Source organism: Rhinopithecus roxellana, chromosome 8 (assembly GCF_007565055.1).
Source record: "Rhinopithecus roxellana isolate Shanxi Qingling chromosome 8, ASM756505v1, whole genome shotgun sequence".
NCBI lineage: Eukaryota > Metazoa > Chordata > Mammalia > Primates > Cercopithecidae > Rhinopithecus > Rhinopithecus roxellana.
Window position 1 is genome coordinate 40988002 of NC_044556.1, and position 27428 is coordinate 41015429.

Consider the following 27428-nt stretch of genomic DNA (forward strand, 5'->3'; position numbering starts at 1 on the left):
TGCCAACCCAAGCAGGGACCCCTTCCTCAAACCTCCTTCCTCTTAACTTCCCTTCCCTAAACGCACTGTGGTGGAATCAGGAGTGTCCAGCATGACCTCAGGGGCCCTTCTCCTCTCAGTAATTTTGCTTTCTCACATGTTTTCCCACGATCCCAGCCAGACATGCCCTTTTCTCACTGACTCTTGACTGCAGGCTCAACTCTGCCCAGGAAACATAAACTTCCAGAATCTTGGGATCTGTGCCACCTTCGAGCTGAGTGGCTTGAGTTCCAGGGGCCTAGCAGACAATACCTACCTCTCGAGACAGCACGAAGGCCAAATGAGATGCTGTAGAAATGCTTTGGAAACTAGGAAGGGCCAGAGAAAGGCTGGCTCATGCTCCCTGTTTGGGGCCCCTCCCCTCAGTCTGGGCACCTCATTTCCCCAGGTTGGAGCCCCCTCCGAGGCTCCTACTTGGCCTAACACGTCCCTTTGTCTGCAGTCTGTTTTCTGACTCCCACTGGGGTATAATTTCCCTGAGGACAGTGGGCATCTTGTTTTGTTCATTTCCCAATCCCCCAAGCACAACATGGCACAAAGCAATATCAACTGCTCCTTTCCTCTGCCCTCTCCTGCAGCTTCTGTTCCCTCCTCCCTGGGTGTCCTTGTCCTTACGTCCTGATATGTCACCACCCTCAGACTGGATCTGTATCATATGTCTTATATTCATGCTTCATTCAGGGCCCAGCACAGAGAAAGCACTCAGTAAATGCTGGTGGATGCGGGAAGTTAGTTAGCAAACGCCCTCCTTTAGGCTCTGCTTCTCTGAAGGGCTTCCACTGGGAGAGAGTCATACAGTGGGTGGTGATGCTTATATCAAAGGCTTTCCCCCTCAGCCACCACCGAGTGCTCAGATGTGCACCCAAAGTGCTCTGATCTCTAATTGTTTTCCCTGGAGCAGGGCAGGACTGGGCAGCAATGAGCAGGAGGATGCAGTGACCGTATGGCGCTGTGTGTGTGTGTGTGTGTGTGCATGCGTGTGCCCGCGAGTCCGCATCTCAGTACACACAGTGACGTCCACCAACAAAGACACCACAGCAGCCAGGGGTAGAAACAACTAGTGTATTGATTTGGGGAGGAGAGAAGGGGTGCAGATGGGAAATGGGAAGGCAAGGGTTCTTTAGTGTTTGCCAAAACCACTGCCACACCCCTCCACCTCCTCTTGCCTTCCTCCTCCGGGGTGGGTGCCAGCAGGCTCTCCCCCTTTCCAGTGACCTCCCTCTCCCTCCTCCCAGCACCCACTTGGCTTCAGCCTCCAGTGACTGCACAGAGCCCACCCAGGCTCTAAAGCTAGGGAAGGCAGCTTAAACTCACCTTTCTTCTCCCTTCTTCCACCTCCCACCTCATTCCCATCTCTTGTCTAAATAAAATACAGAAAAGCAAGCGTAGCTGGTACCTGGGAGAATGGACTCACCCCGGGGCTGGGGGCAGGGGTGGGGACTGGGGGTGGGGCAGGCAGAGGAACCTCAGCCAGGTGTAGTGGAATCACGGGAGGCCAAGCCCAGGGGCCCAGCTCAAGCCGTCCTCTCTCTTTCTCTCTCTCCCTCTCAGAGGCTGGCCTGGCAGTGAGCCTGCTGTCCAGAGGAGGCTGGCGGAGAAGCCTCCATGCCTGCCTCTCAGGCACCATGTCACGGGGTCCCCGGGGTGGGGGCAGCAGCCAGGGCAGAAAAGCAGAAGCTAGCCTCTATAAAAGCACCCCTTTCCCTTGGCTTCTAGAGGAAGCCCTCTTTGGTTTTAAGGCAGATGTGGAGTTTCCTGGAAGCAGGGAAAAGGAAGGGAGGAGAAATTAGGATTGAGATAGATGCTTTTTTTTTTTTTTTTTTTTTTGCTTGTGTTTTCCTTCAGTATAAAACCACTGTAGAAAATAACTTCTCTTAGAAAAAAAAATACAGAAGAAAAAAACCAAAGGGTTATTTTTCTTTGGCTTCAAGCCCCCTCCCATGAGGTGCAGGGCAGGGGGTGGGCATGAAGTGAGGAGGAAGCAGGAAGCCTCCACCCCCACCCCTGCCTGGCAGGTCCCAGATTACATGATGCTGCAGTTCTGGGGGCTCTACAAGAGAAGACAGAGGAGAGGGGTGTGAGCAGCAGGGCCTGGACCCGGACCCTCCCTCCCCTGGCTCCTACAAGGGAGGTAGTATCTCCCCCATCTCTCACACTCCAGCCCTGACCCTGCCCTCCAGTCTGGGGCTCAGACGAGAGGGGCAGGAAGCAGGGGTAGGCTGTCTAGGACTCAGGCTGTGGGGAGGAGGCTCCCACTCCCCCGGGCTGCGGAAGAGAAGGCAGGCTCTCCCCCCTGCAAGGCCACCTCGTCCTACCCCTTGATGACCAGTGACCCACCTGCAGGGTTTGGAGACAAAGCAAAGACAACTCACCTGGGTTCGGGGGCTGGAGTTGCCCAGGAGGTAGGAGCGGGTGACCAGATTGTCCCCGAAGCTGCCACCCCCACTGCCCCCCACACTGCGGTAGCTGCGAGTGACCGTGACACTGGAGGCAGAAGAGCCAGAGGAGATGGGTCCGCCCATCTGGGCTCCTGAGCCGCTGGCAGATGCCTTGTCGGCAGGCTGCCCGCAGGTCCCGCACAGCACGGTGCGCGAGCGCAGGTTGTACTCAGCGGGGTCCCCCGAGCTGGTGCAGTGGGAGCCCTGGGAAGGGAGACAAGGCTCAGGCGGGACGGCGAGTCTGGGACTGACCACTCAGGCCCAACCAGGGTCCAGGCTCCTGCAGGCTCCCAGCCGCCAGGCAGGAAGGTGGGGTTCTGTGCCCAAGGAGCCAGCGGGCAACAGGGCTTTGGGAGGCCAGGGGCCAGGAGGAGGGGAGGGAAGACATAAAAGGGGAGAAGGCTCAGGAAGACTTGGGGACAGAGAACCAGAGAGGTGACTCTGACTCTGTTCTAGCTACTCTGAGCTTAAGAGGAAAAGAAGAGAGAAAGGGAGCAAGCTCGTAGGGCAGCAGGCATGCACTATTAATTGGATGAGGGGCAGGAATGAGAGAGAATATTCTTGCAGGAAAAATGAGGGAAATGAGAGGATATGCATGCAACAGGAATGGGGGAGAGAGGCAGGGCGGGCATGCCCCACGTCTGTCCTCCCTTCCCTTTCCCAGGAGACAAATCCAGACCCTTGTCCACTGTTCCCACAGGAATATTCCATGGCATCAGAAAGTTCCCACTCCCTTCCTTACCAGAGTAGGGCACCCAGACACCTGGGTTCCCTGTTCAAGGTATAGGGAGGAGAGAGAAGAAACGCCAGGCCAGCGAGTGAAGTTCCAAAACATTCTTTAATGAAAAGATTTTTGGCACGGGGAGGCTGGGGAGAGGCTGCCCCCAGGCCTGGCTGGGTGGCCCCAGTGCAGGCTCGGCCTCAGCGGCGGCTACCACTCACGTGGTGGTGATGGAGCAGGTCATCTCCATCCTCATCCTCGTCGTCCTCAACCACAGTCACTGAGCGCACCAGCTTGCGCATGGCCACCTCCTGGCAAGGACATGGGACCAGGCCTAAGGGTCAGGGCCAGGGAAGGGTTGTGCAGCATGTCTACCCCAGTGACCACCTGTAACTTTTCTTGTGGCCTGCCCTTTGTGGCCTGCCCTTTGTCCGGCCTGCTTCTTACTCTGTCCTCTGATGGAGCTAAGGAACTCATTTCCACTCCAGAGGGACACTGTCAAGCTCTCCGGGTAGGAGTATGGCTCTGCCTTTAACAATCCTCACAGTCTAACTTCTACCCCTTGTGCTGTTGAGGAAGCATCTTTTGGTTTGCCTACTGGGTGGGGAAGTCTGGGGCCTGAAACAGAGAGCTCTAGAAAGGGGCCCTGAATTGACTAACTTGGGTTGGGGGAAGCTGGCTCCGATGTTGGCCACCAGGGGGAACCTCGTCCAGCAAGCAGCCAGGCCCAGGCCTACTTACTTCCCCAGTGGAGTTGATGAGAGCCGTGCGCAGGCTGTTCCCGCAGCCCCAGGTGTTCTGTGCCTTCCACACCAGGTCGGTAGGGGGGCTATGGGTGGCCCCAGCTCCTGCAGCCCAGATCTGGAGAGGAGAAAAGGACACTTACCCCAGTGCTCCCATCGCCACCCAAGGCCTCCCCAGAGTCCCAAGTGCCCTGCCACTCACCGTTACCACCTGCCCAGCCTTTAGGGTGAACTTTGGTGGGAAGCGGTAAGTCAGCAAGGGATCATCTCCATTCTGGCGCTTGATCTGCCAATTGCCCATGGACTGGTCCTGCCAGGAAGATAGGGAAGAGGAAGGTGGGGGAGGCTCAACCAGGCTCTTGGGTCTATCTTGCTCAAGGGCCCAGCCCTCTGCCCACCTGCAATTGAGGCCTCTCCTTCCATCTACACCCACCCCTGTCACTGTCCTTCCCCCTGGGGATAATAGCCATGATCTGTGGACATATACGCAGAGCCAGGCACACGGATATCTTATCTTTCATCTTCCTGACAACTCAAAGACTTAGGGATCATTATTCGTCCCCATTTTTTTTTTTTTTTTTGAGACGGAGTCTCGCTCTGTCCGCCAGGCTGGAGTGCAGTGGCGCGATCTTGGCTCACTGCAAGCTCCACCTCCTGGGTTCAAGCCATTCTCCTGCCTCAGCCTCCCGGGTAGCTGGGACTACAGGCACCCGCCACTGCGCCCGGCTAATCTTTTGTATTTTTAGTAGAGACGGGGTTTCACCGTGGTCTCGATCTCCTGACCTTGTGATCCGCCCGCCTCGGCCTCCCAAAGTGCTGGGATTACAGGCGTGAGCCACCGCGCCCGGCTTCGTCCCCATTTTATAGATGAGGAAACTGATGCTCTGAGAGGTTAAATAACCTGCTCAAGGTCTCACAGCCAAAGAGTTCAGGAGCCAGGCCTGGAACTAGAGTGTGGGGGAGATATACAGGCTCACCCTGGTCCACCCTCTGAGGGGAGGGATGTTCCTCTCTCCACATGCCATCCCTCTGTCTTGCCACTCTCTCCCTGATGCAGCTGTATCCCCTTAGACCCTGACCAGGAGCCTACCTCATTGGACTTGTTGCGCAGCCGGACAAACTTGCCCTCCTCGTCCACCTCCTCCACGGCCACACGCCCGCTAGTGCGTGCGTGCTGTGAGAAGCTGCTGCGGCTCTCGGACTCCAGCTTGCGCTTTTTGGTGACGCTGCCCCCACCCTGTGTCTGGGATGAGTGCGAGGAAGCACGGCCACGGCTACGCTGTGAGGTGGGGCTGGGGGACAGGCGTAGCCTGGGAAGAGGGAGACCAAGTGGGGGTCTAGTCAAGGCTACTCACCGGCCAGAGGATACTGCCAGCACCTCCCTGACATCTCCCCAGCCCACCTCTCCTCCTCGCCCTCCAGGAGCTTGCGGTAGGCGTGGATCTCCATGTCCAGGGCCAGCTTGATGTCCAGAAGCTCCTGGTACTCATCCAGCTGCTGCTGCATCCTTGCCCGCATCTCAGCCATCTCCCGCTCCTTTTCCGCTAGCAGCCGCCGGCTGGTGTCCCGCTCACGGGCCAGCGAGTCCTCCAGGTCTCGAAGCTTCGCCTCCTTGGCGGCCAGCTGCAAGGGGGTGGGAGGGTTTGGTGAGCTCCCAAGGGCCCTGAGTATGGGGAAGGAGGGACGTGGGTCAGCGTAGGAGACACCTGGCTACCCTCTCCGGGATCTGCAATCAGAGGCTTCCCCAGAGCCCTTATCAGAGCCCATCACAAGCTCTAAACGTAGTCTTGGCTGGAAACTGGGAAGTCCTTCCCCTTGTCTAACTGAAACCTCTCGTTCTGAGGCTAGACCCTTTTTCTCCTGTCACAAATGGCACAGCCAGCTAGAACAATACTGATGCTTTTAACACCTCACATTGCAGAGTCTTATGGTAACTCTGAGTTGGGGAGATTAAGAACAGCCTCCATTTTCGAATGTGAAAACTAAAGCCCTGAGAAGTGAAGGTGAGGTAAGAGTGTACAGAAACAGCACACAGGCCGTCTGACTCCACATCCTGCGGCCCTTCTCTGTGGTCCTGGGGACACATTTCATCCCTCTCCTCCTCAGGAACCCCCCACCCCCAACCCCAGGCTTCCGGCCTGCATCCTGCCCAGACTCCAGGCCCCTGGAGGGAGGGGTGAGGTGGGGTATCACCTGCTTCTGGAGCTGGCTGAGCTGAGCGGAGAGGCTGTCGATGCGGATGCGAGACTGCTGCAGCTCCTCGTGGGCGGCCCCCACCAGGTTGCTGTTCCTCTCAGCAGACTGCCTGGCATTGTCCAGCTGGAGGGGAGGACACAAGGTTATGACTGTGGTGACCGGGAGGGGTGGAGGCACAGGCCTGAGTTGGACATCACTGCTATAGCCTCAGGTCCTGAGCCACCCTAAGCTCCCTGCCACCATCTGCCTGATCCCAAGGAATAGCCCAGTGTGGGCAAGGGTAGGGCTGCCGAGGGCAGAGGTAGTGAGGGAACCAGGGATGAGCAAGCACCTTGGCGGAATAAGTCTTCTCCAGCTCCTTCTTGTACTGCTCCACCTGGTCCTCATGCTGGGCCCGCAGTTCCTGCAGGGCATCCGCCAGCCGGCTCTCAAACTCACGCTGCTTCCCATTGTCAATCTCCACCAGCCGTGTCTCGTGACGGCGCTTGGTCTCACGCAGCTCCTGGAAGGGTTGGAACAAGGACACATAAACCAAAATCAGAATTAGTTCCTGGGAGGCCAAGACCCAGGGACGGGGCTCCCTGCCCAGCCCTACTCCATGAGCTACCACCAGCCCTACTTTAACCTGGGAGCTAAATGCTGACTACCCCCAACTCCCTGTCCACTAGGCCAAGGGACACAGGAAGGCGAGCTCTGCATGCAGCTGGTCCCCCCTAGCCCAGCCCAAGTCTGTCATCACCCAGTCCCAGCTCTCTGGCCTGCAAAGCACAGTCCCCACCTCACTGTAGATATTCTTCTGGAAGTCCAGTTCCTCCTTCATGGTCTGCAGCCTGTTCTCAGCATCCACCCGCCGCAGCATCTCATCCTGAAGTTGCTTCTTGGCCTCACCCAGGGCTGCCTCAAGCTGTGAGGAAGCAGGCAGAGGTGAGGAAAAGGGGTCGCAGAATACAATGACTGAAAGGAAGCTGAGAGGTGGGCTGCTGCCCGTGCACCCCTTTATACATGTGGAAACAGGTCCAGGGAAGGAGAGCCTTGGATGCCTGCAGAGGTCAGGACATCTCACTCACTCTCGGCAGGTACTGTGCTAAGAAAGAAAAGATATATCTAATACAAAAAGTAGCCGGGCGTGGTGGCACATGCTGTAGTCCCAGCTACTCAGGAGGCTGAGGCACAAGAATCACTTGAACCCAGGAGGTGGAGGTTGCAGCAAGCTGTGATCACACTACTGCACTCAAGCCAGGGCAACTCAGTGAGACTCTGTCTCAAAAAAAAAAAAGAAAAGATATATGCCCCCCAACCACAGGACTCCCTTCTCTGGCACAACATAGCAAATGCTATAAAGGAGTTATGTGCAAAGTACTGAGGGGACATGAGAGAAAAAACCAAAGTAAGCCTGGGGTAGTTGTGGGGGGCTCTGGGAAGGCCTCCAAGAGGCTAAGACCCAAGGGACAGGCTAGCAGGGCCTACAGAGAGTTACTATCATGACTTCAAGGGCAGAAACAAACATGTACAGGCACAGAAGTATGAAGGCATGCATGTTCTGGGGTCTTTGGAAAGATGAGTACTGCTGACGCCTGAAGTACGGGGTGGGAAGGGATGGGAGAGGTGGCTGGGTCAGTAGGCAGGGGCTGGCTCATGAAGAGATGCCCTTATCTGCCATGAAAAGAACCTGAGGATGTTTGAGCAGGAGAGCACCATGCTTAGATTTTAGATTTAGATTTTAGATTTTCTTTTTTTGTTATTTATTTTTTTTGAGACGGAGTCTTGCTCTGTCACCCAGGCTGGAGTGCAATGGCGCGATCTCCGCTCACTGCAAGCTCCGCCTCCCAGGTTCACGCCATTCTCCTGCCTCAGCCTCCCGAGTAGCTGGGACTATGGGCACTCGCCACCAGGCCTGGCTAATTTTTTGTATTTTTAGTAGAGACGGGGTTTCACTGTGTTAGCCAGGATGGTCTTGATCTCCTGACCTTGGGATCTGCTGGCCTCTCAAAGTGTTAGGATTACAGGTGTGAGCCACCGCACCTGGCCTCTTTTTTTTTTTTTTTTTTTTTTTTTTTTTTTGAGATGGAGTCTCACTCTGTCGCCAGGCAAGACGTGCAGTGGCGCAATCTCGGCTCATTGCAACCTCCACGTCCCAGGTTCAAGCGATTCTCCTGCCTCAGCTTCCCAAGTAGCTGGGACTATAGGCACACGCCACCACACCCAGCTAATTTTTGTATTTTTAGTAGAGATGGGGTTTCACCATGCTGGCCAGGATAGTCTCGATCTCTTGACCTCGTGATCCGCCCAGCCGTATGCTTAGATTTTCATTTAAGAAAGCACAGGCTGGGCTAAGTGTGGTGGCTCATGCCTAAAATCCCAGCACATTGGGAGACTGAGGCAGGAAGAACTCTCATGGCCAGGAGTTCAAGACCAGCCTCGACAACATAGAGAAAACACGTTTTGCCGGGCGTGGTGGCTCATACCTGCAATCCCAGCACTTTGGGAGGCCGAGGCAGGCAGAACACCTGAGGTCACGAGTTCAAGACCAGCCTGGCCAACATGGTGAAACCCCATCTCTACTAAAAATACAAAGAGCAGCTGGGCGTGGTGGTGGGCACCTCTAATCCCAGCTACTCAGGAGGCTGAGGCAGGAGAATGGCTTGAACCCAGGAGACGGAGGTTACAGTGAGCCAAGATTGTGCCATTGCACTCCAGCCTGGGTGACAGAGTAAGACTCGTCTCGAAAGAAAAGAGAGAGAGAGAGAGAGAACATGTCTCTATTTATAAAGAAAAACAGGGCGGCCGGGCGTGGTGGCTCACGCCTGTAATCCCAGCACTTTGGGAGGCCGAGACGGGCAGATCACGAGGTCAGGAGATCGAGGCCATCCTGGCTAACACGGTGAAACCCCATCTCTACTAAAAAATACAAAAAAACTAGCTGGGCGAGGTGGCGGGCGCCTGTAGTCCCAGCTACTCGGGAGGCTGAGGCAGGAGAATGGTGTGAACCTGGGAGGCGGAGCTTGCAGTGAGCCAAGATTGCACCACTGCACTCCAGCCTGGGCGACAGAGCGAGACTCCGTCTCAAAAAAAAAAAAAAGAAAAACAGGGCAAGGAAGCACAGGCTGATCAGTGCATCTAGGAAGGACTGGGGGAAGGGTACAACTGGGAGGCAGGAGACCAGACCCAGGAGGAAGGTGGCCCAGCCTTGGTTTGGTGGCTTCTCCGGGTCTTTCCCTGGTACACTGTGATGTTAGGGCCTGGGAAGGGAAAGAACCCAGGATGGAAACTTGGCCACTGACTCTAATCCTGGCCCTGCTATGAACAGATGAGACTGTGAAATTAGGAATAAACTGCTTTTTTGATTCCTAGTTTTTATTTATTATTTATTTATTTATTTATTTTATTTTATTTTTTATTTTATTTTTTTTTTTGAGACGGAGTCTCGCTCTGTCACCCAGGCTGGAGTGCAGTGGCCGGATCTCAGCTCACTGCAAGCTCCGCCTCCCGGGTTCATGCCATTCTCCTGCCTTAGCCTCCAGAGTAGCTGGGACTACAGGCGCCCGCCACCTCGCCCGGCTAGTTTTTTGTATTTTTTAGTAGAGACGGGGTTTCACCGTGTTAGCCAGGATGGCCTCGATCTCCTGACCTCGTGATCCGCCCGTCTCAGCCTCCCAAAGTGCTGGGATTACAGGCTTGAGCCATCGTGCCCGGCCTATTTTTATTTTTTTAATTTTTTGAGATGGAGTCTCGCTCTGTCACCTAGGCCAGAGTGCAGTGACCCGATCTCGGCTCATTGCAACCTCCACCTCCCGGGTTCAAGCGATTCTCCTGCCTCAGCCTCCCAAGTAGCTGGGATTACAGGTGGGACTACTGGTCTCCAACTCCTGACCTCAAATGACCCACCCACCTCGGCCTCCCAAAGCGCTAGGATTACAGGTATGAGCCACCACGCCTGGCCCAATTCCTAGCTTTTAACACGATAAACTGGAGAAGAGTGTTTTGAAAGTAAAGGCCACTATATATACACAAAGCATTATTAACACATGTCCCATATGTAATTAGCCATCCACTTCTTTTTTTTTTTTTTTTTTTTTTGAGACGGAGTCTCGCTCTGTCGCCCAGGCTGGAGTGCAGTGGCACGATCTCGGCTCACTGCAAGCTCCACCTCCCAGGTTTACGCCATTCTCCTGCCTCAGCCTCCTGAGTAGCTGGGACTACAGGCGCCCGCCACCATGCCCGGCTAATTTTTTGTATTTTTAGTAGAGACGGGTTTCACCGTGTTAGCCAGGATGGTCTCGATCTCCTGACCTCGTGATCCGCCCGCCTCGGCCTCCCAAAGTGCTGGGATTACAGGTGTGAGCCACCGCGCCTGGCCTCCTGGATTATTTTAAATTCACTGTGGTAGATCCCTTGGGCAATCAAATTAGGATAAGATGTGGCCTCAGTGGTTGAAATGACTCTAGGACAGGTGAATGGCTCTGAAATCAGGTGGCAGGTCAGACCAGGCACCACATGGGGGAGGGCCTAGGTAGAAGAGTGAGTATACATGTGTTAGGTGGGGCTATGGGCAGGCCCTGCAGGGTGGCCTCACCTTGGCCACCTGGCCCCGCAGATCGTGCAGCTCGCCCTCCAGCGTGCGCTTCTCACTGAGAGCAGTGCTCAGTGCAGCCTCCTTGGAGTTAAGCAGAGCCTCCAGGTCCTTCAGCCGAGCCTGAGCAGCCATCAGGTCACCCTCCTTCTTGGTGTTGCTAAAGAAGAGAGGGAAGAGTGGATTTAAGAGAAGGAATCTGCGTGCCTAGACAGTGCCAGGCTCCCAAGAGGACAACCATGGGGGCTGGCGCTGCTGTCCCTGTAACTACCAGGAGAGGGCATCCTTGCATTAGGTCGGTTTGCATCTGCTTGCCTCTGGGGCTGGACTCCCACCTCCCCAAGGTCCCTGAAAACCCCCTTCCTGCTTCTCCACCCTTCCCATGAGTCAGGGCTCAGGAACGTGCCTGGGGCCAAGGGCAGAGCTCTGCCCCGTGATATGAATGCTTTTCCCTCTCTCTCCTCCCATTCTTTCCCAAAGAGACAGGGGTACCTTTGTCTCCTGCCCCTTCCCACACAGGGCCTTAGCCTTCTCCCTGGACTCCACCCACTTCCCTTTGGCCAAGCTTCCCTCCCTCAGAGGAGCCTGACAACTAAGCTCATGGCCCACTTGTCCCTAGCACTTCTCGGTCTGAGCCCCAAAGGTACTGGTCACCTCTCCTAGTCCCTTTTACACATGTGGGACTGTGGGGAAGGAAAGTCTGGTTAGAGTTCAGAGGGACCTCAGACAAGGACAACCAGGCACAATATTGACCCTTTCCTTTCTCAGGACCCAGTCTGGGTGCCCTGATCTGCACTGAACAGAGGGGTCCCTGCCTCCCTCCCTCCTGCCTCATCCATGCCCTGGGAGAAGGCTGAGCCCTATCCATCTACCACAGCCTCAGCATCTGCCTCCAGATGTGGATCCCAGGCCTCCAGGTCTATCTGGGCCCCAGCTTTAAGCCTCCCTGCTCCTCAAAGTGGGTAAAGCTTTAGCTATAACCAGTCAAACAGAGCTGTCTCTGCCACCTCCTTCACCTTTTCTGGGCCCCTGATTATTTTTGCTAGTGGACTGGAGAAATAGAAAGGTCCTATTTTCTTAAAAACCTCCAGAGAACCCAGGAACTTTCTAGATGTTACAATCCCTTCACAAATATAGGGTGAGAAAAAGCAGCAGACCCAGGGAGTGGAGGGAAAGATCCAAAGGACCTGGTTCCAGCTGCCATCTGTAACTCATCAGTGCTTAAGCATGAGCCCACCACAGCAGATGGAAAAAAGGAAAACCAAGCGTGGGCAGAAGGAGAAATCTATCCTGGAAAGGAGAAAAGCAGCCCTGCCAACATTTTTCTCCTACCACAAAAGCCCTAAACTCCAAGAGGCCCAGCAGTTCACTGTGAAGAGGGATAGGGAAGGCCAGATTTGCAGAAGCTCTGGAGGACGAGACCCAGGCAGTGTTCTGCCATCGGCTTAGGAGAGTCCAAAAAAGGAGTCACCCCCACCTCCCCCCACCAAGCAGAGAGGAGGATAGAGTGACACTCAGAGGGGCAGGGGAAGGACGTGAAAAGTCAGAGGGAGCTCCCCCAGCCTGCACACTTGCTCAGCCCAGGCCTCTGGCCACACCTCAGAACAAGTTGTTTAACGCAAGTGTCTGTCTCCTGCAAAAAAGAGCCCCTTCCAGAACCGGAGAATGTATTCCCTCCTCTGTCTCAGTCAGAAAAGCTAAAAATAAAGTCAAAACCCAGCTCAGGTTTTGGCTGCCATCCGGCCCAGCCCCTGGCTGGGAGCACAGCCCCAACTTTCCATGACTTCAGAACTTTTCCGAAGCTGAAGCAGCTGCAGGGGGAGGAGGGAGAATGAAGAAAAACCGCTGGTAAAGCGACTGGGGCAGACTTAGATTCCGAGCTCCTTGGGCTGACTCCCAGGCTGGCTGGGGCTTCCCAGAAAAGGCCTCCCTACCCTGAAGGCTAACGGCTGCAGCTGGCTGTACTGGGAGGCTCTCGGAATTTAGAGAACTAGAAGGAGCTTAGAGTTGGTTCAGCTCAACCCTCTCCCTTTTATAGATGAGGAAACTGAGGCACAGAGAAGGAAGGTGAATGGCCCAGTGTCAATTACCGCAAGCCAGCAGCAGCATTCCAGTCAATTCTAGCTGCTGATCTAAGGTTCTTCCTCCTTCACCTCACTGCTTTCCTAAGCCACAAGTTCCAGAGAGAACGGAGCAGCCAGGAGGAGGAAGAGGGCAGACACTATGGCACAAAGTGTTCCTCCGACCAGCCAGCCTGAGCTGAAAGCTGTAAGGCAATGGGATGATTTCAGATGTCTCAAGGGCACCTCTTCCCTAGTCCTGTCTCCCCAGCCTCCTTAGGTACCAGGAGGAATTCCAGGAGATCCCCCTAGTAACAGCCTTTCCTTGCCAGTGCCTGGCAGACACCAACTGAGGAAAACAGAGATGCATGGTCCCTCTGCCCTGCGAGCTTATGGGCTGATGAGGACAGAAGTTTTTTCTTCAGGCTAACCTCTTCACCTTCTGCTGCTTGCAAAAGTAGTGGTGGCAGTGATAATAATAACATAATAGCAAACACTTACATAGAGCCTATTAGGTACCAAGCACTGCTCTAAATATTATGTTAATTCATGTCATCTTCACAGCTACCCTATGCGATAGGTGCTATTCCTATGCAATTGAGGAAATAGGCACAGAAAGCTACGTCCAGGGTCCCGCAGCAAGTAGACAGGGGAGCTGGAAATCCATGCTATACCACTTTGGCACAAGCCACAGTATATGGTCTCCAAACAAAGTAAGGGGGCTGACTGGGCGTGGTAGCTCACACCTGTAATCCCAGCATTTTGGGAGGCTGAGGCGGGTGGATCACTTGAGACTAGGAGTTCGAGACCAGCCTGCCAACATGGTGAAACCCTGACTCTATTAAAAATACAAAAAGTAGTTGGGCATGGTGGTGCATGTGCGTAGTCCCAACTACTTGGGAGGCTGAGACATGAGAATTGCTTGAGCCTGGGAGGCAGAGGTTGTAGTGAGTCGAGATTGTGCCACTGTACTCCAGCCTGGGCAACAGAGTGAGACTCTATCTCAAAAAAAAAAAAAAAGTAGCTGGGTATGGTGGTGGGCACCTGTAGTCCCAGCTACTCAGGAGGCTGAGGTAGGAGGATCACTTGAACTCGGGTGGCAGAGGTTGCAGTGAGCCAAGATTGTGCCACTGCACCACGGCATGGGTGACAGAGCGAGACTCCGTCTCAAAAAAAATACAAAAAGAAAGTAAGGGGGGTATATGTCTTTCCCTCGTGGAGGTTTTGACTATCACTGCAAAGAGAGGAGATTAAAGGACTAAGACACACCCTGCAGATGAGAGAAACCACGAGCAGAGAGGGAAGCGAGGAAGAACCTTTGTGGTTTTCTTAGTCAGGCACGGGGAGCTCCCATCTGCAGGGAAGAAGCCACTATCACCCATGGGCTCATGACTCAGACCTCAGGAGCTCTGTGGCCAGGGCGCCACACGCACACCCCAAGAAATGACTAGGGATACAGTAGAGCCCAGCGTCTCTCCTCCCTCCTCCCTGCCCCTGCCCCCAAGTGCCATTTCCTTCCTAGGAGGGGCCCTCAGACCTAGCAGGGACCAAAGTAGACCCTGGCCAGGCATTCAGCCCCAGGGTGGTGGTGCAGCCCAGTCCACTGGGGGCTGGCATCAGGAAAGCTGGGCACATGCTGAGTGCCGTCCCCATGCTGGGTTGGCAGGGAAGACAGGGTGGGGCAGGCCAGAGGAGCTGGGAAGGGTGGGAACCTGGGCCCCTCAGGTGATTCATGCTCAGGCACACAATACCCAGGCAGGGGTCGGGAAATCCTCTAGTGCTCACAGGGGAGACCCTGGCTTCGCGCGCGTCCTGCCCCAGGCTGGGTGCTGTGCCAACAGAGCGCCAGTCCTTTCCCTTGCATCCTCCAGGTTCCCCAAGCACAGGAGTGGCTGCATCCCAGCGGCCTCGCAAGGCGAGAAGGGATGGGCATCCTGTTTCTAATTCTTCCCATCACTGGCAAATCTGATCTCAGAAAGAGGGAAGAGAGGGGGTAGGGAGGAGAACAGAGAGGAAAGAATAAGGTAGAAATGAGAGCTGGCACTTGCAAGTGTGACCCAAAGCAGTGGTCTGCGGGGTTGTGCCTGGTGGGACAAGGAAGCCTGGCTCCCGGCCTGCAGCAGGCCTGGGCCCTTGGGGCTGTTTGGGGAAGAAAGGCACCAGCACAGCAAAGGGGCTGGGTGGGCACCAGTCCAGGCACCGACCCACCCTCTGAGTCACCCTGCTCAGCCCAACTCTGATGCCAGATATGGAAGCCAGGGCCGGCCACAGGCCTGTTTGCGCCCGGTTGCTGGGGGCAACATGCTAGGCCCGAGGGAGAGGCCTCCATTTCCTCTCCCAGTCTGGGGGAGAAGCAAGAGGGGCAGACACTGTAGCTAAAAATAACAAGTGGGAGGGGAAGACAAAGGGGAGGTGGAGGAGCTGGCCCAGCCCTGCAGGGACTCCTTAGACCCACTCCCCGGCAACCCTGCTCACCAGCCCTCAGAGTTCCCCATCGCCAGGCAGCACACAGGAAGGGAGCAGAAGAGCAGAGGGTCTCCCAGCCCCTGGGCATTTCCTATCTCCCAGGAACGTCGCCCCCTGTGGCCAGGTGGGTACGGGGAGCCCACCTGGTGGCAAATGCTCTCCTGTATCCTCCTGGGCATCTAATTTTTTAAATTTTAATTTAAATTTTTTTCATTTATTATTATTATTATTATTACTACTATTATTATTATTTTGAGATGGAGTCTCATTTTGTCACCCAGGCTGGAGTGCAGCAGTGCAATCTCAGCTCACTGCAACCTCCGCCTCACAGGTTCAAGTGATTCTCCTGCTTCTCAGCCTCCCGAGTAGCTGGATTACAGGCCTGCACCACCATGCCGGGCTAATTTTTCTATTTTTAGTAGAGACAGAGTTTCACCATGTTGGCCAGGCTGGTCTCAAACTCCTGACCTCAGGTGATCCACCCGCCTCCACCTCCCAAAATGCTGGGATTACAGGCATGAGCCACTACGCCCAGCCTCTATTTTATTTTATTTTTTATTTTTTTTTATTTTTTGAGACGGAGTCTCGCTCTGTCGCCCAGGCTGGAGCGCAGTGGCCGGATCTCAGCTCACTGCAAGCTCCGCCTCCCGGGTTTACACCATTCTCCTGCCTCAGCCTCCCAAGTAGCTGGGACTACAGGCGCCCGCCACCTCGCCCGGCTAGTTTTTTTGTATTTTTTAGTAGAGACGGGGTTTCACTGTATTAGCCAGGATGGTCTCGATCTCCTGACCTCGTGATCCGCCCGTCTCGGCCTCCCAAAGTGCTGGGATTACAGGCTTGAGCCACCGCGCCCGGCAATTTTTGTATTTTTAGTAGAGACGGTGTTTCACTGTGTTTGCCAGGATGGTCTCAATCTCCTGACCTCCTCATCCACCTCGGCTTCCCAAAGTGCTGGGATTACAGGCGTGAGCCACCGTGCCCAGCCATTATTATTTTTGAGACAGAATCTCGCTCTGTTGCCCAGGCTGGAGTGCAGTGGCATGATCTCAGCTCACTGAAACCTCCACCTCCTGGGTTCAAGCAATTCTTGTGCCTCAGCCTCCAGAGTAGCTGGGATTACAGGTGCCTGCCACCACATCCAGCTAATTTTTGGCATTTTTAGTAGAGACAGGGTTTCACCACGTTGGCCAGGCTGGTCTTGAACTCCTGGCCTCACATGATCCTCCTGCCTCAGCCTCCCAAAGTCCTGGGATTACAGGTGTGAGCCACTGCACCCAGCCCCTCCTGGATACCTAGACCTCTCCCCAGGCTGACTTCCTGCCATGTGACGAGGCGTCTTCTGCTGACACCCCAAGTCAATCTGCACGTTCCTACCACCCCTCCTCCTTTGGTTCCAGCAACTCCTCCTACTGCAATATATCCTCCTTCCCTCTGTCCCTCCCTCTCATTCACCCAAAACCTCCCTACCCCTCATCCTACTTGAGCTTGTCTCAGCTCTGCCCTGCTGATTTCAGCCAGTGTTGGGTCGTGGGGCTTTTTCTGTGTATCCCCCAAATACCCTGAGACTAGACGGTTCACAGGCTCAAGGCTTCTAGAGGAACCTTCTCCTGAACCAACTCCTATGCTTTTACAGAGGGAAACTAAGGCCTGGAGACAGGTAGGCTCAGGCACTAAAAACCTGCCCCCAGGTCACCTGAGGACATTCACAGCAGATTGGTGGAAAACATAGAAAATGGCACGATACACACAAACACTGCAGAGAGTAACACACAGAGATCCAGTAAGACAGTCTGGGAAGTGTGTCTGCCTCTGACTCACGTGCTGGGAGATACCCCAGTGAGAGAGTGATACGGAGGCCTAGTGAAACTGCCACTCCCACCCACACTCAGATATACACATACTCACACCTTTGTGTGCGGCCAGTCATGAGGTTTGATAGCTCCCACCCACCCCCGCAAAGTAACCACTGCTTGGTTTCCTGGCTAGTCTGTGGGTCTGCGACCACTTGGGTAAGGGCAGGATATGGAGACTTCCCCTCCCTGGCATTCGAGGTGCTATGCCTCTCTGGGAAGGAGACCTTAAAGAGAGGAACTGAGGGGCCGGGCGCGGTGGCTCAAGCCTGTAATCCCAGCACTTTGGGAGGCCGAGACGGGCGGATCACGAGGTCAGGAGATCGAGACCATCCTGGCTAACACGGTGAAACCCCGTCTCTACTAAAAATACAAAAAACTAGCCGGGCGAGGTGGCGGGCGCCTGTAGTCCCAGCTACTCGGGAGGCTGAGGCAGGAGAATGGCATAAACCCGGGAGGCGGAGCTTGCAGTGAGCTGAGATCCGGCCACTGCACTCCAGCCTGGGGGACAGAGCGAGACTCCGTCTCAAAAAAAAAAAAAAAAAAGAGAGGAACTGAGGCTGGGCGTGGTGGCTCATGCCTGTAATCCCAGCACTTTGAGAAGCCAAGGTGGGTGGATCACGAGGTTAGGAGTTTGAGACCATCCTGGCCAAGATGGTGAAATCCCGTCTCTACTAAAAATACAAAAATTAGCCAGGCATGGTGGCGGGTACCTATGGTCCCAGCTACTCAGGAGGCTGAGGCAGGAGAATCGCTTGAACCCGGGAGGCGGAGGTTGCAGTGAACCGAAATCACGCCATTGCATTCCCGCCTGGGCAACAGAGTGAGACTCCATCTCAAAAAATTAGAAAAAATAATAAATACATTAGCTGGGCATGGTGGCGCATGCCTGTAATCTCAGCTACTCAGGAGACTGAGGCAGGAGAATCGCTTGAACCTGGGAGGTGGAGGTTGCAGTGAGCCAAGATCGTGCCACTGCACTCCAGCCTGGGCAACAGAGCGAGACTCTGTCTCAAAAAAAAAAAAAAAAAAGAGGCCGGGCGCGGTGGCTCACGCCTGTAATCCCAGCACTTTGGGAGGCTGAGGCGGGCGGATCACAACGTCAGGAGATCGAGACCATGGTGAAACCTCGTCTCTACTAAAAATACAAAAAATTAGCCAGGCGCGGTGGCGGGCGCCTGTAGTCCCAGCTACTCGGGAGGCTGAGGCAGGAGAATGGCGTGAACCCGGGAGGCGGAGCTTGCAGTGAGCCGAGATCACGCCACTGCACTCCAGCCTGGGCGACAGAGCAAGACTCCGCCTCAAAAAAAAAAAAAGAGAGAGAGAGAGAGAGAGGGGAACTGAGGGGGTCAGCTGTTCCAGAGACTTAGAAGCCCTTTGAGCCTTCCCCAAACCCCAGCTTGTGAAGTTCTGCATATCGTACACCTCAAAATCCCATAGGTGCCCCAGAATGGAACACCCCAACCTCCTCACGCAGGCACGTGCACCCACAGCAGGTGTGGCTCTGCTTCCACATGCTTCCCTTGGGCGTGTGTGACACCTGCCAAACAGTCAAATATGCCCAGGGTCTGAGGTCTCTCAGATCCCCTTCCAGAGCCACCAGGCTCCCAGCTGTCCTCCCCTAAGACAAAGCCAGGTCTTAATTCCAGGCAGAGGGAGGGGTTGAAGTAGGCAGAACTGGTGCTGAGAGAGGGATAGGAGGCCTGTTGACATGTTCAGACGCAACTCCAGTAGAAGCGCTGGGCCTGGCAGGGGGCCAGGCCTGAGTCACAGCTGCTGGGCGTATCAACATGGCATTGTACAGAAGCAGGAGAAGCCTGAGGCCAGAGGCCAGGGCACTGGGGTCCTGGACAATGGGCGACTGGCTTCCTCACCAGCCACCCCCTGCAAGGTCTCCTGCCAAGTGCCACTTTCCTTCTTCCTGGCCTCTCTCTCCAGAAGTCATTCCTGTGTTGTCACAAAAATGCAGGGGTGGGGCTTGGGGATAGAGCAAAAGAAGTCGTGGCTGGAGGAGGGAGGGACGGCCTAAGAAGATAGTAGAATGTCCTGAAGCGGGAGGGAGGGAGGCCAGTGACCAAAACGAGGGACATTTAGGGGATTCTCTTCACAAGAAGCCAATTCAGCAGCCCCGTAACTCTCCATCTGGTGGCACATAGTTATTAAACCTGTGGACACTGGGAGAGAGTGGAAGCCACACCCCAAGGTCAGGAGAAGAACTGGGGGAGGACCTAGGCAGTCTGGTCTCACTGCATTCCAGCTCTAGCCTCAGAAGACACAGCTCTCTCCTAGCCGGCAGAAGGTGGCAGTGTTAGAGCTTTGGGAAGAAAGGGGAACCTTGGTGACCCCAAATAGCCTCCTCTCAACTGCCCAGAACCTAGACCCCTTGAAATGAAGTCTAGCTCCCCTGAGCCAGCCCTAAAAGGACTCATGTATCCTATCTCCCTTCCATTTGTCCCCGTCAAATTCAGACCATGGTCCTTCTTGCTGCAACTTGAATGTAGTTCTCAAGAAAAGGCCACGCCTCAGCCTCTGCTTCCCTGACTGGACAAGCTTAGGGTCTCCTGTCCACTCTCCACTCTGCCCTCTACCGTGACTCAGCGCCCCTGCCGGGCCTGGGATCTCAGCCAGAATTATTCCTGGCTTGGGCAGGCGGGATTCCGGCTTCCTCTCTCACAACTTGGGCGAGGCAAGGGTGAGGGGAAGACTCCCCTTCCCAAACTCTATCCTCTTCCTTAAGAGATTGGTAGGGGCCAAGACCTCCTCCCAGCCCAGCCACAGGCTGGGGGAGCCAGTATGGGTGCCGGAAGGGTGGAAGGTGGGCAGCCCAAGGTCACTGTGCCCCTCCCCCGGGTTCCAGGCACTGTTCTCTAATCCTAGCCAGCTCTAAGGTAACAGTCCTGCCTCTCCTAGGCCTTTGCCCTAGCCCCCAACGCAGGTCAACAGGAGCCATTCCTGTGCAGAGTCTCCCTTTCCTACTCTATGACACAGCCCTTTCTACCGTCTAGAAGGGAGAGGCATTGAAAACGAGTTGTCCTTTCCTAGTAGCAATGAAAACAAAGCATTTGCCAAGAGGGTAATATCACAATTTAACCATTTCTAATAAATTTTCATGAGGAAAAAAAGAAATGTGGTAGTATTTTTTTTTTTTTTTTTTTTTTTTTTTTTTTTTTTTTTTTGAGACAGAGTCTCGCTCTGCCGCCCAGGCTGGAGTGCAGTGGCCGGATCTCAGCTCACTGCAAGCTCCGCCTCCTGGGTTTACGCCATTCTCCTGCCTCAGCCTCCCAAGCAGCTGGGACTACAGGCGCCCGCCACCTCGCCTGGCTAGTTTTTTGTATTTTTTAGTAGAGACGGGGTTTCAGCATGTTAGCCAGGATGGTCTCGATCTCCTGACCTCGTGATCCGCCCGTCTCGGCCTCCCAAAGTGCTGGGATTACAGGCTTGAGCCACCGCGCCCGGCCAGAAATGTGGTAGTATTTTTAATTCCACAGCTTGTGGGAAACATTTTCATTGAGAACAGCGTTAGCTATTAACTGTATTCACATTATTTATATTTGATTTTACTATTAATAACTTGGCATTTTAGAGGACTGTTTTCCCACTTTGTGGGTCACTGTACTACTTTGGAACCTAAAAGGTCTCTGGAGAGTTTCTGCTCCAATCCCTTTCTTTTACAGCTAAGGAAAGCCAGAGAGGGGAGGTGATTTGCTCAAGGTCACACAGCAATTTAGTGAAAGGGCCATGCCCAGAACTAACGGCACTGAGGGCTAGGGTGTCTACTGTATCACAATGCCTGTCATTTTGTTGGTGGATCACCTTGTCCCTTATTTATTTATTTATTATTAGTATTACTTTTTTGAGATGGAGTCTTGCTCTGTCACCCTGGCTGGAGTGCAGTGGCACGATCTCCTGGGTTCAAGCAATTTCTGGCTAATTTTTGTATTTTTAGTAGAGACAGAGTTTCACCATGTTGGCCAGGCTGGTCTCAAACTCCTGACCTGAAGTGATCTGTCCCCCTCGGCCTCCCAAAGTGCTGGGATTATAGGAATGAGCCGCTGCACCTGGCTTGCCTTGCCCCTTATTGAGGGATAAGAGACCCTGCAATCTTCCAGAGATCTCCTATAATATTAGAGCATGGCCTGTCAGTACACTGGGCCCCCAAGGAGGTGAGAATGGAATGAACCCTGCCCTCGTGTCTGAGCCTCTGAAGACTTGGTCTTGGCTGCTGCAGCTGCTAGGGGCGGCGAGGGGCTGGGGAGGAGGGAAGCGAGGGGGAGGGGAGCAGAAAGCACAGTTGGTAGGTGAAGGGATCTCCTGCCAGTTGTCCGACCAGCTGTCCTGGGCTTCAGCGCAGACACTAAGCTACTAAATCACTGGGGGGTGGACCTGGGAGTGGGGGCAATGGGCACATCCATGCAAGAATAAGTCTCAGACTCCTGGAGGCCAGGGGAAGTGCCAAGCAAGGGCACCAATAGTGGGAAGGCAATAGGGGGTCCTAGTGAGGAATTATTCTCTCTTTTGTTTCTCTTGGGCTCTTTTAAGTACTTCTCACCCCCAGGTTTAGCTGCACCCTTCTTCTTTCTCTTTGAATCAGAATGTGGATTTGGGCTGGGGTGCAGTGGCTCTCACCTGTAATCCCAGCACTTTGGGAGGTCAAGGTGGGTGGATTGCTTAAGCCCAGGAGTTCAAGACCAGCCTGGGTAACATGATGAAACCCGGTCTCTACTAAAAATAGAAAAATTAGCCGAGCATGTGGCACGTGCCTATAGTCCCAGCTACTTGGGAGGCTGAGGTGGGAGGATCACTTGAACCCGGGAGGTAGAGATTGCAGTAAGCCAAGATCATGCCACTGCACTCCAGGCTGGGCCAGAGAGTGAGACTGTCTCAAAAAAAAAAAAAAAAAAAAAAAAAAGAATGTGGATTTGGTAGTGGAGGGTTGGAGAGGTAACACCAGGAGGTACCCTCAGATAAAGCCCAGGGCCCATGCATCCTCAAAGGTCTCCAATCCCATTAACTTAATGGGTCTGCCAAAAGGCACAGCTTCCTTTCAATCCAGGTGGACAATTCCCATGACAAGTCTCGAGATAGTCTCAAGACAAGAATCACCAGCCTCCCAGGGCTCTGACAGTCTCACGATTGCGGGCTAGCAGGGGTCCTGGGTCTTTCCAGGTATAGGCTGGAGCAAAGGCTATTGATCATATGCTAACAGGCCCTGCAGGACAGCAGAGTTTTTTTTTTCTTCTTTTTCAGAGACAGGGTCTTTCTCTGTCTCCCAGGCTGGAGTGCAGTAGTGCAGTCATAGCTCACAATAGCCTCAAACTCCTGGCTTCAGGTGATTCTCCTGCCTCAGCTTCCCGAGTAGCTGGAACTACAGGTGTTGACCAGCTAATTTTTTTGTACAGAAGGGGGTCTTGCTATGTTGCCCAGGCTGGTCTCAAACTCCTGGCCTCAAGTGATCCTCCTGCCTTAGCCTCCCAAAGCACTGGGATTGCAGGCATGAGCCACCAAGTATGGTCATAGAGCATTAAGGTGTCACTGGCCCCAGAGCAGAATTTCCAGGCTGCAGAAGTGAGCCTCAGCTACCTGACTTCACCTTACCTCACCCTCTAGATCCTCCCTCCAACCTGTCCCCCAAGCTAGAGAAGTGAGGCTTAATGGTAAGAGCACACCCAACTGGAAGTTACAAGGTCTGTGCTCAAGTGCTGACCTATCACCCCTTTACTGTGTGACATGGGACAAGCCTCTGTGCCTCTGTGGCCTTTGCTGTTCTTGTCTTGATCAGCGGCTACATGAACTGAAGCCTGCATCTCCCTGCGTGTCCACACTGGGGCTGCAACGGTGGGCAATCCAGGAAGTTGTCGAGCACCAGGGCCTCGCTGGGGTGGAAGTAGCGCTTCTGCTTTGTGGACCTGGGATCTCCCCACTTCTGACTCAGCCTTCCTCCATCAGTTTCACATGGGAAGGCACAGACCCTGGCACTATCCTGCAGCCCAATCCATAACTCTGAACTCAACTCTGGATTCTAATTACTTGTGCATGTTGCCTGTCTAGAGAGAGCTATGGTTCCAGATACCTCTAGAGGGTCTAAGGAAGGAGCCAGGCAAGGGACTCCAGGATGCAATGGGGATGGGGGCAGAAGATGTAGACATTCAGACCACCATTCCTCCCTTTAAGACAACTGCTGTCTCCACCCTGTCTCCTGCTGTCTCCTGTAAAGCCACCAGGGTGGGAGGGAGGGGGGCAGCATCTGAGTCATCCACCCAGTTGTCTTGCCTGGGGTGGGGCCCAGCTGCAAGCCTGGACTCCAGATGGGCTTCCCTGGTGCTTACAACCTTCCCATTCTGCCTGCACTTGGGTATCCAAATCCCTTGGGCTACAGACTAGAAAGAGACAGAGAAGGGGCAGGGGGGACCAGGTATGGTAGCTCATGCCTACAAATCCCAGCACTTTGGGAGGCCAAGGCCAAGGCAGGTGGATTGCTTGAGCCCAGGAGTTCAAGACCAGCTTGGGCAACACGGTGAAACCCTATCTCTACAAAATATATAAAAAATTAGTGGCCAGGGCCGGGCGCGGTGGCTCAAGCCTGTAATCCCAGCACTTTGGGAGGCCGAGACGGGCGGATCACGAGGTCAGGAGATCAAGACCATCCTGGCTAACACTGTGAAACCCCGTCTCTACTAAAAAATACAAAAAACTAGCCGGGCGAGGTGGCGGGCGCCTGTAGTCCCAGCTACTCGGGAGGCTGAGGCAGGAGAATGGCGTAAACCCGGGAGGCGGAGCTTGCAGTGAGCTGAGATCCGGCCACTGCACTCCAGCCCGGGCGACAGAGCGAGACTCCGTCTCAAAAAAAAAAAAAAAAAAAAAAAAAAAAAAAAAAAAAATTAGTGGCCAGGTACGGTGGCTTACATCTGTAATCCCAGCACTTTGGAAGGCCAAAGCGGAAAGATTAAGAGGTCAGGAGTTCGAGACCAGCCTGGCCAACATGGTGAAACCTTGTCTCTACTAAAAATACAAAAAATTAGCCAGGCATGGTAGCAGGTGCCTGTAGTCCCAGCTACTCAGGAGGCCGAGGCAGGAGAATCGCTTGAACTTGGGAGGTGGAGGTTGCAGTGAGCCAAGATCACACCACTGCACTCCAGCCTGGGCAACAGAGTGAGACTCCATCTCAAAAAATAATAATAATTAGCTGGAGGCCGGGTGCAGTGGCTCACGTCTGTAATTCCAGCACTTTGGGAGGCCGAGGCAGGTGGATCATGAGGTCAAGAGATGGAGACCATCCTGGACGACATGGTGAAACCCCGTCTCTACTAAAAATACCAAAATTAACTGGACGTGGTGGCATGTGCCCGTAGGCCCAGCTAATTGGGAGGCTGACGCAGGAGAATCGCTTGAACCCGGGAGGTGGAGGTTGCAATGAGCCAAGATCGCACTACTGCACTCAAGCCTGGTGACAGAACGAGATTCTGTCTCAGAAAAAAAAAAAAAATCAGCTGGGCATGGTGGCACACACCTGTAATCCCAGCTACTCAGGAAGCTGAGGTGGGAGAATCACCAGAGTCTGGGAGGCTGACGTTGCATGAGCTGTGATCACGCCACTGCACTCCAGCCTGGGCAACATAACGAGAACCTGTCTCAAAAAAAGGAGAGAGAGAGTACTGGGAAAAGGAGTTTCTTCTTGGAGCCTATAATCCAGCCAAACAGAAAGGTCCCCCAAACTCCTGAGTGTGGTTGAGGTACCCAGGCTGAGTCAAAAATTGCTACAGGATCTTACAAACAATTCTCCATCCCAACTCCAAATCTGGCCCTGAACTCTGAGCTCTAATTAAACATTAAACCAGACAACACCTTTTCTCTAGGCTTTGGTGGGAGGGGTTGGGAAAATGCCTTTTTTCCTCTCACAAATTCTTTACCCACTTCTCTACCTCACCCTGAGCACAGCAGACCCAACAGGGAGTGACCAATCCTGGCTCCTCCTACTGTGGGCATAGAAGAGGACAGACACTCCAGTCTGAGTCCCCTTTGTCTTCACCCCACTTTCTATCAGCTTGGGATCCAGGTGTGCCAATCCACCTCTCTTTTTCGGAAGCCCAGCCTTCCCAGCCAGGATCAGTGGGGGAGAACAGAGGCAGGTGGCTAAATATAACAAGTACACACAACACCCCCGCCCTGCCCCATGTGCGCACATACCCGCCTGGTGTCCCAGGTCTGGACAGCTGCACTAGGAGGCAGAGGAGACAAGCTGGCGTGGTTGGATGAGCAAGAGACTATCGAATCCATTCAACCTGTTTCCTGATCAAAGTTTTGACCAGAAAACTGCTAAAACTGCTAAAAATGTCCTTCATAGGGATTTGGTAGTTGAGTGGAATGGTTAAGAATACATCGAATTCTCTGGGTCTCCCCTTCCTTGCTTCCTATCTGTCTTGCTAACTAAATTGTTCATATCACTAGTAGAAAAACGACAGGCCTGGCGTCAAGCCCGGTGACGCATGCCTGTAATCCCAGTGCTTTGGGAGGCCGAGGCAGGAGGATTGCTTGAGGCCAAAACTTCGGAACCAGCAGAGCAACATAGCAAGTTTCCATCTTTACAAACAAAAAGGAAAAAGAAAAAAAATTAGCCAAGCGTGGTGGTGCCTGCCCTTAGTCTCAGCTATTCGGGAAGCTGAGATGGGAGGATCACTTGAGCCCAGGAGGAGTTCCAGGCTGCAACAAGTTATGATTGCACCATTGTGCTCTAGCCTGAGCAACAGGGCAAGGCCCTGTCTCTGAAAAATACAATAAAAATAAAGAAAAGGACAGGTGTGGTCTCTTTCAGCAGAAATAAAGTTTGAGGTTGGGCACAGTGGCTCACGCCCTGTAATCCCAGCACTTTGGGAGGCCAAGACAGGAGGATTGCTTGAACCCAGGAGTTCAAGAGCAGCGTGGGCAACATGGCAAAACCCCATCTCTATAAAATAATACAAAAACATTAGCTGTGAGTGGTGGTGCTTGCCTGTGCTCCCAGCTACTCAGGAGGCTGAGGCAGGAGGATGGCTTGAGCCAGGGAGGTGGAGGCTGCAGTGAGCCATGACCTTGCCACTGCACTCCAGCCTGGGTAACAGAGTGAAACCTTATCTCAAGAAAAAAAGAAGCCAGGCGCAGTGGCTCACACCTTTAACCCCAACACTTTGGGAGGCTGAGGTGGGCAGATGACTTGAGGTTAGTTCGAGACCACCCTGGCCAACCTGGTGAAACCCCATCTCTACTAAAAATACAAAATTTAGCTAGGTGTGGTGGCAGGCACCTGTTGTCCCAGCTACTTGGGAGGCTGAGGCAGAAGCATGGCTTGAACCCAGGAGGCAGAGGTTGCAGTGAGCTGAGATCACACTACTGTACTCCAGCCTGGGCAACAAAGCGAGACTCCATCTCAAAAAAACAAAATAAAGGTTGATAGCCGGGCATGGTGGCTCACACCTGTAATGCCAGCACTCTGGGAGGCTGAGGCAGGTGGATCATTTGAAGGCAGGAGTTTGAGACCAGTCTAGTCAACATGGTGAAACCCTGTCTCTACTAAAAATACAAAAAAAAAAAAAGAAAAAAATTAGCCGGGTGTGGTGGCTCACGCCTGTAATCCCAGCTACTCGGGAGGCTGAGGCAGGAGAATCTCTTGAGCCTGGGAGGTGGTGGTTGCAGTGAGCCAAGATCGCACCACTTCACTCCAGTCTGGGTAACAGAGTGAGACCCTGTCTCAAAAAAAAAAAAAAAAAGAAAGAAAAAAAGGTTGAGCCTGTCTTCCTACACACAACTTCCATTGACTCTTCAGAAAGAAGGGCAATGGGCCCAGCCTGGTGGCTCACGCCTATAATCCTAGAACTTTGGGAGGCCAAGGCAGGTGGATCACCTGAGACTGGGAGTTCAAGACTAGCATGACCAACATGGAGAAACCCCATCTCCACTAAAAATACAAAATTAGCCCAGCATGGTGGCACATGCCTGTAATCTCAGCTACTTGGGAGGCTGAGGCAGGAGAATCGCTTGAACCTGGCAGGCGGAGGTTGCGGTGAGCCGAGACTGCGCCATTGCACTCCAGCCTGGGCAACAAAAGCGAAACTCCATCTCAAAAAAAAAAAAAATAAGGGTGATGGATCTGCCACACCCACCACACCTAGCAAAGGGTTCTGGGAAGAGCAGAAGTTTGGAGTAGTTGATAAAAGGGAGAGAAGAAGTCAAAGCCAACAGCCCTTTAGGGCTCTCCAAGCCCTGTTAGTGCTCTTAGCCTGGATCTGCATAGAGAAAGGGAAGGCAGGAAGAAGGGAACCAAATTTTGGGGGGGCTGAAAGAGGAAGGCCTATACTTCCAAGCTCCCAAGGCT

At 53.8% G+C, this 27428-nt stretch overlaps 1 protein-coding gene across 1 annotated transcript in view; it reads right to left on the bottom strand.

Annotated features, from left to right (window-relative positions):
- Positions 1–1087: 1087 nt before the first annotated feature.
- The window catches only part of LMNA (lamin A/C), a 28082-nt gene continuing 1741 nt past the window's right edge, over positions 1088–27428 (bottom strand). Inside the window, exons 2-12 of the mRNA XM_010366596.2 lie at positions 10711–10867; positions 6916–7041; positions 6469–6639; positions 6135–6260; positions 5344–5564; positions 5032–5251; positions 4144–4251; positions 3940–4059; positions 3420–3509; positions 2412–2681; positions 1088–2089 (exon numbers count right to left, since the gene is read on the bottom strand). Of these exons, the coding sequence (XP_010364898.1) occupies positions 2063–2089; positions 2412–2681; positions 3420–3509; positions 3940–4059; positions 4144–4251; positions 5032–5251; positions 5344–5564; positions 6135–6260; positions 6469–6639; positions 6916–7041; positions 10711–10867 (1636 nt within the window). The 3' untranslated portion in view covers positions 1088–2062. The remainder of the gene's footprint in view (positions 2090–2411; positions 2682–3419; positions 3510–3939; positions 4060–4143; positions 4252–5031; positions 5252–5343; positions 5565–6134; positions 6261–6468; positions 6640–6915; positions 7042–10710; positions 10868–27428) is intronic.